Source organism: Trachurus japonicus, chromosome 5, assembly GCF_045865225.1.
Source record: "Trachurus japonicus isolate A0001 chromosome 5, Traja_1.0".
Classification (NCBI taxonomy): Eukaryota; Metazoa; Chordata; class Actinopteri; order Carangiformes; family Carangidae; genus Trachurus; species Trachurus japonicus.
Window position 1 is genome coordinate 20144023 of NC_140911.1, and position 13593 is coordinate 20157615.

The window sequence follows — 13593 nt, forward strand, 5'->3', positions numbered from 1 at the left end:
TTTTCCACAGACAGCGTCAGGTGGCGACTCAAACATGCACGGATAAGTTTTTTTACTTGAAGCAAGTCAAGAGTTGATATTCCTGTGTTTATGACACAAACGGTAGCTTTTCCCACTGCACCTGAACACACCGCGCACGGCAACTGGGTCTGGCGCGAGACTCCGGGAGACTTTGAATTAGATCTAGTTTTACAAACATGTCGGCTTGTTGAAGTAAATAAACTTCTGGGTGCATGTTTGAGTCTCCATCTGACGCTGTCTGTGGCTTTGAGGGATGGAAACAGCCTAAACAGCAGAACTTACATCCACTCCCATTCATTGCTGCCGTGGCGATGCGGGGACAGACACAACTACCGCAAAACAGGAGACAATAACTGAAAATCTTCAGATTCCTTCTTTTAGACCTAAAATGATATGAACATACACCCCCGAGTTGAATTTGCCTGGAATTGTCCTTTAAGACTTATATGAACACAAACATTCCGCTTACTTCTGCTTTAATATTTAGTTAGTGCAAATATGAAGTGTGTCCGAGGAGCCTGACAGTAGTTGGCTGCCATTGTTGTTGTTGTTGTTGTTATGTTACGTCTAGAGGTGTGGCTCAGGTTACAGGTTAGGGAAGTGGGGGGTATGACATCATCGTTTCAGAAAAAAAGATTTGTTTGCTACTGGCTACACAGACACAGAGACAATCACACCAAAGACCAGGATTTGTCCACATCTGTGGTTGTTTTCAAACCAAACCACAACTTTCCAGAACCTGGACGAGGAGCTGTGGCCGCCTCAACAGAAGCAGATACCAGAATAGTGATGCTTGACTGATGTGTTCACAGTTTGCCAGATCTGTCAATGAAACTACATGTTCTCATTATGTTTATGGGAGACAATCTGAATCAGTACTATGGAGATGTTATACTATGTTGGTGCAGATACATGTATACCACATTCTGATCTTTATTCCCCAATTTTTCTTCTCGTCTATCTCCTTCACTCCTGTTTTATACTTTCACTTCACCTTTCCCCTCCAGCTCACCTGCCTTCACTTCTCCTCCCTGACTCTGCTCCTACTTCCTCTCTGCCTTGTTCTTCCTCACCTCAGCACCCCACCACCACCACACCTGCTCATGCATTACTTATATATCTGCCTCAGATATTCTGTATGAAGTGTCCACTCTCTCTCTGACATGCACACACACACACACACACACACACACACACACACAAATTCACGTGCATGCACACTGGCCGATGCACCTGAGAGAGCACTGGACATGGAATAACAATAACATGAAAAACCTCCCAGCATACACAACACACACGCAGATATCCCTTCAGGGGAGGCCCTAAGGAGCTGGTTAAAGCGGCAGGTGGAGTGTGCACTCTCTGGCTGTGTGCGTCCAATCCCCTCACACACACACACAAACACACACACACACAAACACACACAGATTGAGGCTGATAAGCAAACTTGGACTTCTCACATGAACTGCTGGTTGTTTCTTTCAAGTTTCCCTTCTCCTCTGGGAGAAAATTATCCCTTCAACAAAACTTATATAAGAGTATCAGGAAGAGATAAACATTTGTTTTATTGATGCATGTGTGTATTTTTTGTCCATTGTGTGTATATCGCCTTTTTTTCCATCTTTATTTCAATCCATACTGAGAGCTCAGTGCACTGCTACTTCACATGGAAATATCCAGTAAAACAGTGTGTAAATACAGAAAAATAATACTTCACCGGTGAAACTTGAGCTACAAATTTTCAACACAACAGGAAGTGTTTCAAGGGGATACTGAGAGGTGTCCATTGTTTAATGTGTTACGTTGTGTCGTGAGGATCTTTCTAAGCCACTGAAATTAAAAAAAATCTCTCCCTATTCTCACTATCCACCTCGATTGGCTCCACTATCATTTGAATGTCATTATTTAATGGATAAATCACTGCCCTTTAAGAGGAATAAAAAAGGTCTCGTCAGTGGTTTAAATAAATGCTGTAACATAAGAAAATAAAAACACTGTTCTGTTTGACCTCTTGTTTTGGAATGAAACTCATCCCTGGGAAGTTAAACACTCGAGCGTTTTCTTTTTTTAATGGTTTTTAAGTGCAAGTTGTGTTGAGTTCACACCCATTGGGAGTTCAGAGCGTTGGTGGGCTTCAACAGCTCTGACACATACAAGGGGACTCAACTGTCCACTTTCCTATTGATTTTCCTTATCTGGGAACAGACACATACAAGACGCAGAGAAGAGCTGTAAAGAACTTAAGGGTCTGTGCACACACATACATAGACATTCACACAGTCACCTACACACTGTGGCAGCACTGCTGGGTCTTATTCTTAGACTACAATCAGCTTTATGACTACCCAGGGAGACTTGGAAAGATGTAGCAGTATTCCTAGGAAACTCTCTCACACACACACACACACACACACACACACACACACAGACACACTGCATGGTGTCCACAGGCCACTGGCTGACAGTAGCTCTCCTGGATCTCTGCTACGCCCCACTGAGTCTTATCTCTGACAGACAGAACACACACATGCACACGCACGCACAAATGCCCAGATGCCCGTACAGAACCCACACATGAATGCAGATATATCACCCAAATGCAGCCGATTCATACTCCCCGAGACACAGACATGTCAGCATGGAGGCTTGCTCTCTCCCTCCCTCTCTCTCTCTCTCTCTCTCTCTCACACACACACACACACACACACACACACACATAAGCACAGCCAGGGGTATGGTTGAGACCTTGTTGCCCTGGGGCTTTGACTGCATCTGTTCGACAAGAGTCATACAAATGAGAAACGCACAGGAGCAGAGAAAAACATCTGTGTGTGTGCCTGTGTGTGCCTCTGTGTGTGTGTGTGTGTGTGTGTGTGTGTGTGTAGAGTATGTAAATATTTCTGAGTGAATGTGTAAGCGTTCAGCAGGCTGCCATTTTCACTGACGCATTTTCAAGGACATCTTTTATTATCCCATCAAAGTGGACACTGTGTTTGTGTGTTTGTGTGTGGGTGTGTGTCTGCATGACAGTGTGCTTGTAGGATCTTATTACAAATGGCAGTTGATCATTATCTGACTTTGTCGAACTAAAAGCTCCTTTTGTAGACTCACTTCAAGAACAGTTCTTACTTTCTTCTTTTTTGAATCTCTCTCTCTCTCTCTCTGTATGTGTAATGTTCCCGTTGAAGCAGGGAGAGGGGGTTGTTGTTGACAACCCTAGAAACCCAGCTTCGGTACAGATAAACTGCAAATTGTCCCATATTTTCAGAGAAGAGAGCAGGCTCTGGAGTTTAAATATAAACATTTACCTTCATAATATTAAAGGGATAGTAGCATTTTTTTTAAAGTGGGGTTGTATGATCTACAAATAGCCCCTAAGTACTTTAATTGCAGTAGAAGACTCTCTGCACTCCTCCCGTTAGCAACGCCAGCCCATAATAGCCCTGCCCAGAGATTTACAACATACAGTGTTGTGAATGGACCCAAAGAAACGGCCTATTTTCACGGCCTGAAAGAGGTTTTACGTTAAAAAAAAAAATACACAGTTCCATTGTTCGCTATAATATAATTTTTTCCAGCCCTTCAAAGTGCAGGAAAAACACAGTTTTTATTTGGACCTAACCAACTCACGTATCCCTCCGCCCAGGGTTAGCGCCGCCGATCAGCAGTTGGTTCGGTCCAAATAAAAACTGTGTTTTTCCTGCACTTTGAAGGGCTGGAAAAAATTATATTATAGCGAACAATGGAACTGTGTATTTTTTTTTTCAGGTAAAACCTCTTTTAGGCCGTGAAAATAGGCCGTTTCTTTGGGTCTGTTCACAACAATGTATGTTGTAAATCTCTGGGCAGGGCTATTATGGGCTGGCGTTGCTAACAGGAGGAGTGCAGAGAGTTTTCTACTGCAATTAAAGTACTTAGGGGCTATTTGTAGATCATACAACCACACTTTTAAAAAAAATGCTACTATCCCTTTAACTGTACATGTTTATAGGAAAACTAATCCGGCCTCCGTTCCTGTTTCCTGCTGTTGCAGCTGTATGGGGTGGTAGTCTATGGGAGACGTGGAGGTGTGAGGTGTGACAGCGGAGGGAGTGTGAGGAGTGTTGTGTTTTTAAATGCCTCTCCTGCCTGTCAGAGTTTCTGCTGAGACTTCTGACCTCTGTCACATGACAGTGTCTTACAAAGAAAGCATTAACAACTAATAAAAAAAAATTTTAAAAATAGCATGTTGTTACTCTTTCAGCTTTATGAAAAAGAATAAAGCAAGACTGTGCTTTCCTCTAATTTCTGACTTGTGCAATCATATTTGAATTTGTTATAATTTATCAACCTGTCAATGTTGTTTTGCTCCTGAATTCTTTCAAACTCTAGACTTCATTTAAAGCGGCTTCATTTAGAATATGAATATTTTAACAAAAAGGTCAGTGGCACAAGAGAATTAAAGATTACACCAAGATGAGAAAAGAGTTGTTTCACTTAAATATTCACTGTCATTATCAGTGTATTATTCCACAGACTGTAAATAAAGATGGACAATACCAAAACTGGTTTTGTACCAGGCTGTATACATGTTTATTTCTGCTCTGTGGACTGACTCACTGTTGGAGACACATTCTAGTGGTCAGATGACGAACTGCAGCTTTGGCCCCTGAGTCAGCGGGTTTTAGTCATTTGTCCGACCCTGCATTAGAATAAAACGACACCTGAAGTTCACAGGTTCCATCGTGAATGCGTAATTTATTTTTTTCTTAGTTGATCAACAAGGACGACATCAGCTGTTTCAATGGTCGGCAGTGTCGGGTCACAAGATTACCACGCATGCATGAGCATGAGCATGCATGGGACACACACACAAACACACGCCACACACAGACATGGCACACACACTCTCTCTCCAGATTCCCCCGGCCACACCTGACTGAACAACAACAACTAATTAACTCCGATTTCACTTAGCAGCCCGGGAGGACGCAACAGAAACACACACAAATTAATTTGGACGCAGAATAACCGTGACACCTCACACATGAAAACACAATACACACACCCAGAGACAAATTAAGCTGCACACAGATGATCCCACCACACCTGGGTGGGTCGAATGAATAAACCTCACAGACGCACAAGGCAAGGACAATAACATGTGCACACAAATTTAGCAACACGGTCAAAGGACTGCAGGGAGGTTCTGCTCATAGATGTGCATGTGTGTCATTCTGCTGCAGCTCTCTCCTGTTCGCTGTGTTGCATCTGCTGCTCCCCTGGCACAATGCATGGCTGACAGCACCTGAGCCACACACACACTAATTCATTCACTCACACACACACACAGAGCGGACAGACAGCGGACAGACTCAGCAGCACATACATGCCAAAAGACACATTCAGCACACACATCCACACAGACACTCTCAGGAGTGCAGTCTGTGGATTCTGCTAACAGATGGTAATGACAGTTTCAGTCCCTGGACTATCATCTAATCAAAACACTCACACATGCATGCAAACACACGCACACACACACACACACACATCCTTCACACCAAATAAGGTTAACAGCATAATTCATCCCAAATATGCATTGAAAACATAATTCAGGCCAGTGGGTCTCTGCATTTAAATATTTTCAGTGATGCAATTTAAATCCCATTAAAAAACAAACACAGTTCAATCCCCTCGTGCACCACATGAAGATGTTTTCATGTTTACTAGAAATAAAAAAAAAAAGAATACTCATAATTCAGACTGAACATCTTCAGAGAGAGGGAGAGATGTGTTGGTGCTCACTGGAAGCATCTTATCATCATCAACAACAACACAAATCCTGAGCAAATAAAAATAAATGTTCACAACAAAGTGGTGAACCTAAACTCCACAAAACCCAGTGTTTCCACCACTGTGCCCAGAGTTATGAATTTTGGTCGAGGTGCAACACGAATGTTGTCAGGATACGGCCCTGGAGAATGTCATGCAACCGAGCATGAACCGAGCTTTACAGTGACTGAGCACAAGGGGCCTCGGTGTCTCGGTGAAGGGCGTTAAAGAGAAAAACGGGGTGTTCTTCCTGCTGGTTATCTCTCTGTGTGAGAGAGGCCGCTCTGCTCTATGCAGATGTACAGTACAGGTGGTACATGTTGTCTATTATGCAGTGATACAGTGGAGGCTCCAGCGCCAGCTCTTTAGCATATATGCTTTATGCTAACAGAACATGTTGAGTCAGAGACAGAAGGGAGAAGAGACAGCTCAGTCTCAATCAGTTCCTCTGTCTGTCTGTCTGTGGGATGAATAAAGAATTATCTTAGATTATCTTTGATTATACAGCTTGTTTAGTTGAGTGACAGTAGTGCATGCAGGCTAAGTGCTAACACTGTGACAATGTTTGAACGATAAACTGTTCTGACCCAGCATGTCCCTGGATTGTTCACTCAGGTCTGGCCCACATACTGTACATCCACATCTGGCCAGATTCAGGCTTTTATCCTCTTGTCCAGATGTAGGAATGGCATCTGACAAGTCCTGAATTTAGGTCTGATTTGAGCCCTGGAGCCTGGCATAAACTTGGCCATAAGAATAATGATAATAATATCAAAAGTAAAGTAAAATGCAAATTAAATTGAATTGAATTATTATGTATATTATATATACTGTATATACAGTATTTGTGTGTGTGTGTGTGTCTGTATCAATAACCAGAAAACAAACACATCAGACAGACAGACAGCATACAGTAGGTCATCGCAGGATTGGTGCTAAACGTTAGCATCCAGTGGCAGATCAGCTGTTGACTGACAGACTGACAGACTGTGTCCTTGCACTTCTAAAAGATTATTATGATTTAGTGTGGAATCAGTTGATGCTAAGACAGGAAAAAAAAACATTTATCATCATAACGAGAGAAAAAACCAAGTTGAAGACAAATGGATCCAGAAACCCAGAGTGTAAGAGGAGGAGCTGGTGGAGGTGAAGCAATGTAATTAAGTCTGACAACAACAGATCGCTCTGATGCTTTAATTCCATCAAAGACCTTAAACAACATTATCCACCTCCTCAGTGCATCAACATCCTCCTCAAGACTGAGCAGAGCTGCCTTTCCTGCTGCTCCCATCAATCACAGGGTGGAGATCACACATGCCTTCATATGTATCTATTTTTCTGTCCTGTTCTTAAAGCTGAGTTCATCACATTAGAGGATTTGAACATCCTCACTGACAAGATTGAGGAGCAGCTCAGAGAACAGGCGGGAGAGAAAAGACAAGAAAAGAAGGGCGGGAATACATCCTCTGATTAATGTTTTTTTTTTTTTTCAAAGGATCAAGGTTTAAACCTTGAAGATACATTTGTTAAAAGAGACAGAAAAAATCCATAAAATTGAAAGACAATTATATTAACTTATTAATATTATATTAATATTAACATGTTACACATAATACAAATCTTAATTATACAACAAGTAGTTCCAACCAAGCAATCTGATTGGTCAACAAGAAATTTAGAATGTGCTCAAAACAGCATGACAGCACATCGCGCCATGTTTTTAGTTAATATGCTGTAAAGTCCCCGTTTAAGCCAAGAGGGTTACTTCTGTGTGTGTAAGACGGAGAGACACTGGCTGTGACCGGGGTGAAAATGGCTTTTAAATAATCTGGAGTAATCGAAATGTTTGGCTTGCCCCATGAGCTGTGTCGGTGAAACGGCAACGGCACTATAACTTCAAATACATTCAGAGTTTTCAGTTTTAGAAGCTGCATCTGTGAGAGGGAAAAAAAATCAGCATCTTTGATAAAACTTGGGCGATAAAAGTAATAAGCATTTTCTGTTTATTTGTGCTGTATTGATTTATTTCGGGAAAGTATGAGACCGCGATAAAACATTAATGTCAGCTCAGAGTTCACTCATCTGGGACTAGAAAATACTTTCTGTTGCTAGGTCGTTACTAAGGGTCTGATTATTTGCTGTAGTGGTAAACTAGGTTCCATTACATAGGAGTCTACTGACGTGACTGATTGCTTTCCGTTATTACTCAGACCCCATGTATTTCCATGGAAACGGGAAGCACACCTTTGAAATTTGAGAGCAAATTGTCCATCAACATGAATATTTTTTGATTATACATTTCATTTTATTGGTAATAGTTGTATAATTCCAACGTTACCCTCGAGGGTCTGCTTTTACGTCATTTGAGCGCAACTCAAAATAGTTTGAACACACACGACAAAATCAACACTTTCATATGAGATGACAATGACAAATTGAAACTAGGGATGTCACGATTACTTGTTTTCACAATTAATCGTGGTATTAAACGCCACAATTAATTAATCGTAAAGATTCCTAAATACCGTCACTTCCCAAAAAAGATTATGTCAGAACCATATCGGCAGATGTGCACCAAAATAAAGGTAAATGCACAGATACTGGTCCATTTATCTAACGTAACATTGAATTGGTAGGAATTTAAATGTTAGCGTGTCATTTGTATTTAAAAAAAACAGCAAAATAAAACAAAAAATTATTAAAATAAACGTAAATTTGTTATTGATGACAATTTATGACCTGAATATTTCAAACATTTCCCCTGGGGGGTTAATAATTGGTCATATATTAATAGATACTTGAAATATTTTGTGTAAACAATGAGTAATGTCATTATATTTTGACTGTATTTGATTTTACACATTCATAGTGTTGTGAAATTAATCAATGCATAATAATCGTGATAATCATAATACCGTGATTCTTTCTCTGACAATAATCGTACCAAGAAAATTTGTATACGTGACATCACTAGTTGAAACCCCTGAAAATATTCTGTATTTTTCAAAATTAAAAAGCACAACTGAGCGATTTGTTTCAGAGGTGGAGAGGAAGAGACAGAAACACAGGAGGAAGACGAAGTGAAAGACGGAGACAGAGACGGAGTCAAAGAGGCTCATTGTGAGTTCAAGTCACTGCTCTGAGATCTGTTCAGTATTCATCCTCAGCATCCTGACAGCGGTAATGAGCAACAGCCAAACACACACACACACACACACACACACACACACACAGTCTCTTCATTAAAGAAGTTGTCCTACTTTATGATCAGATTTGTCAAGTGCTGCTCCTCTTCAAACTCGACACTGCGACTGCTCATTGTTTGTGTCAAACACTAGATAAAACGTCATCTCGTACCTTTGACGATGAGGTCGGCGTAGTTGGACACCCCCGAGCCGCCGTCCGACCGGATGACGCAGCGGTAGCGGCTGGTGCTGCGCTGCGAAGTGTCGCCCACGCTGACGGTGGCGGAGAAGCGTCGGTGGTTCACGACCCGGGTCACCATCAGAGCCGTGTCCTTCCCGTTCCACTGCTGTAGGACGAGCAGGAAGACGGATGAGCACTTGTTTACTGACAAAAGCAATTCTGCCTGTTCCCACTGCTCCTGAACACAACATCCAATGACCGACAGGTAGTGTTAGACGTCCGCAAGACACACAGTAATGTAGAGAGACTCCAACAAAGACAATTAAAGCAGAAGTAAGCGATATGTTTGTGTTAATCTAAGTCTTAAATAGTTGTATCTTCCGACAGCAATCACTTCTATAGAGTGTTTGGTCTGAAACACGGGTCTGTCAGTCACTCTGCTCTGCTCTGAGCCCAGGAGAAAACTTTTCTCGTATCCTACAAGTTTTATCCAATGAGGAGAGAGAACGGCATAAAGGGGCAGTCCTCTCTGTGTGTGCAGCCAAGGGATGCGCCTGAATGTGGTGACGTAGGGACGAGGACCAATAGATCCATGACGAGGGCGGGGGCTGCTAACTCCATCGGCTGACAAGACGTTATGGTGCGTTCAAGGCAACTTGTAACTCGTGTTTTTCCGACCCGTGAAGTCGTACCAGTTCGATCTGGTACGAGTTCACGGGTCAGAAGTTACGAGTGGCCGTTATAGTGACTTTCACAGGTAAAACAGGTTGGAAAAACACCAGTGGGTTGCCTGGAATGCTACAAAGTCGTAAGTTGTGACTTGAAGCTGTAATTTACGGTTTCAAAAGCCTGCCTGGAACGCAGCATTTGTCAAAACAACCGGATCGCTTACTTCTGCTTTAATGTAGAGAGACTCCAACAAAGACAATTAATGTTTGGTCCAAGATAAGGCTGCAGCACATACAAGAACAGGTGTACAGTGATTACAGTATTTAGTCAGATACTGTGATTCTAACTTCAGTGGGAGTGGTTGTCTTTTCACATAAAGATGAGGTGGCACATTTTAAGTTCATCAGAAAAAAAAACTTTGCAGCTCTTGCCATCTGTTTACAGTACACTGTCATACTGTGATTTCTTGAACTTGTAAAACACCGGATTTTACACTTCATAAGATAAATAACTTATATGAGCCAAACTTTCAAATTTAACAGCCCCGGGGCGTCGTTTAGCTCAGTTGGTAGATCAGGTGACACCCCATGTGCAGAGGCTTCAGTCCTCGCCACCGCTGGCCCCGTATTGAATCCTCACTCGGGCGGCCCTTTGCTGCATGTCATTCCTCCTCTCTCTGTCCCTCTCTACTACTACTACTACACTATTCATTAAAATAGTAAATGGTCTGTATTTATATAGCGCTTTACTATACCTGCAACAATACCCAAAGCGCTTTTACATCATACATCGCATTCACCCATTCACACACCCATTCACACACTGATGGCGGAAGTTGCCATGCAAGGCGCTAACCACGACCCATCAGGAGCAAGGTGGGTAAGGTGTCTTGCCCAAGGACACTACGGCAGCAACCAGGACAGAGCAAAAGCCCCAAAAATATACTTAAAAAAATAAAGGATAAAAATAAAAATATCAACACCATCTGTGGCGACGGTTTCTGTTTGAAATTTGTTGGCAGAGAAATTAATTATAGCCCTCAGAAACAGATGAAAATTTGCTCTCTATCCACCACTTTCTCTGGAAACAGCTCTTTCTTTAGGAACTACATTTTGTCAACCATTGAACCACCGCATTCTTACGCACAAGCGCACCTACACACCTCCACTGTTGATCTGAAACTATGTTTCCAAAGAAAGGTCAGTTTCTGACAGAAGTTTAAATGGTGAAAATTTCAAAATAAAGAACAATCTTGATATTTTCTTTTTTTCTGTGGGTGTGTTTGTCTCCAGGCTCCAGCCACAGCAGCTCATCACTCACTCTACTGCTGCTCCTGCTGCTCCTCTGAACTGTATCTACCACAGGTGAAGCATTGACTGTCAGCACCTCACACAGTCTAACAACCTGAACTATCACTTTAGGATTCAGGCATCACATTGCATCTGATCATTAGACAGAAACCACAGAGAAACGATCAAACTCAGACGACTGCCGCTCTCTGCGTTTTTCTGAGATGCCTGTAGTTGTTCAGACGAATCACCAGTTTTGAAAAGACGCAGTAACAAGTCTATGTTGACGTCAGAGGAAACAGAGTTTCAACATCCTTACATCCAATCTCATTTTACGTCTGTGGCTGTGGTGTTATCTGCTAATATGGAGGAACATGGCCCCCCAGTGGACCCCCTGACAGAGGGCTGTGTGTGTGTGTGTGTGTGTGTGTGTGTGTGTGCTCTTCATTTCAAATGCCATTGCTGTACACAGCAACGTTCACAGTGGTAAACACCCATGTGCAGTGAAAACATTCAAGCTTCCCAGTGCACATGAATGTAAACTAAAATGAGTATGGATATACTGTATACGCACACACGCACGCACACACACACACACACACACACACACACAGATGGAGTCATTGGTGCGCAGCAGAACAAGGACTTTAATCAGCACTGAAATGGAGCTTGGACAGACTGAGGTGTTCGCTGCCGTGTTTTTATTTGCCAATATTAATTTCATACTGTATAACAAAAATGATAATAAAATAGCATCAATTTTAACTGTAACTGGCCTTTTATATAGTTTATACTCTGTATCATAAAATGATCCAAAAGAACATCAATTTCTTCATCTATTAATCCTATACAAATGTTTACCCTGTGAATATGCAGTATTGTTAATAATACTGATGATTACGGTAGAAAACCTCACAGCTCTTACTGCTCTGAATTTTCGCCTTGGGGATATTAAAGTGCAGAAAAGCATAAGAGCAGCACTTCTGCTGCACTAGTGAACAGTCGGTGTGAAGCTGACGGCTCGTTCACACACAGTCAAAGAGCTGAGGCAGCGACGGCTCAGCCGGCTCTCATTGTGAATGAGGACCCCACCCCCACCCAACCCCCCACCACCTCCGCTGAGCTCAACAGACTCCAAAAAGCATCAGCTCCACTATGAAAGGGAGTCATGATCCTTCGCTCAGCAGAGACGCAGGTTTTCACCCGTCTGCTCCACTGTGGGAAGAATATTAAACAAAACGGAGAAGACGGCAACGGTCTCCAGCTTCATGGTCCTCTGTTACAGCTCTTTAAAGAGTCACTGTGTCTGTCAATAATAATAATATTATCAACACAACAATCACATGAGAGTTAACACACTGAAACACTATTACTTCAGCCCAGATTCAGACCTTTGACCCACAGATTATTGACAGTTCTTGCAGCGTTTCCAGCCTTTACACTTCATGATGTGATACGATGCTGCTCAGCCAATCAGTGAGTGAGATACACACAGGATCAACTGGAGACAGTGGAACAAGTTAAGATGTGATGTTGGCTAAGAGGTTAAAATATGAAATGAAGCAGAAGTCATTCATAATTCATTTCTCTTTCCACAGACTCCTTCCCCTGAATAATTGTGTGTAAATATATTTTTGGTCATAGATAACCTAGTGAGATATACGTATGTGCTACAGCAAAATTATATTCTACATATTATTTCACAAATGTCAAAAATCTGCCTCTGAAACACACAGTTATATTTCCCATTATCACAGTCTCTGACCTTCCTCCTTTATTCAGCCTGTGTTTGTGCAGCTTCCTGCTGATACTATTCATGCTTGTATTTACTGATATGAAGGCACCAACCTGCAGCCAGAGTTTATCGTGCTGGGACCATTTCCCTCCGGCGGTACACTGAAACGTGGCGTTCTGCCCCACGTTCACCTCCACGTTCTGCAGACGCAGGAAGTGAGGCGCTTTACCTGCAACACAACACAACACATACACCATGTGAAAAAAGGTGTTGAGGATGTAGACATGGTGTTTTCTTTTCCATTCCATATACAGTACTATATGTATGTTTTCTTTTTCTTCTGGATTTTCCTCTTTGGTTTGTCATCATTTATATTTTGTTGTTATTTTCCATGTTAAAGCAGAAGTAAGCGATCCGGTCGTTTTGGCTAATGCTGCGTTCCAGGCAGGCTTTTGAAACCGTAAATTACAGCTTCAAGTCACAACTTACGACTTTGTAGCGTTCCAGGCAACCCACTCGTGTTTCTCCGACCTGTTTTACCTGTGAAAGTCACTATAACGGCCACTCGTAACTTCTGACCCGTGAACTCGTACCAGATCGAACTGGTACGACTTCACAGGTCGGAAAAAGACGAGTTGCGAGTTGCCTTGAACGCACCATAACGTCTTGTCAGCAGATGGAGTTAGCAGCCCCCGCCCT

The 13593-nt window shown here is 42.2% G+C and overlaps 1 protein-coding gene across 21 annotated transcripts in view; it reads right to left on the reverse strand.

Annotated features, from left to right (window-relative positions):
- The window catches only part of ptprt (protein tyrosine phosphatase receptor type T), a 329374-nt gene that overhangs the window by 226838 nt on the left and 88943 nt on the right, over positions 1 to 13593 (reverse strand). For all 21 annotated transcript variants that reach the window (XM_085776699.1, XM_085776698.1, XM_085776697.1 and 18 more), the window contains exons 6-7: positions 13008 to 13123; positions 9193 to 9367 (exon numbers count right to left, since the gene is read on the reverse strand). In XM_085776699.1, the coding sequence (XP_085632825.1) occupies positions 9193 to 9367; positions 13008 to 13123 (291 nt within the window). The remainder of the gene's footprint in view (positions 1 to 9192; positions 9368 to 13007; positions 13124 to 13593) is intronic.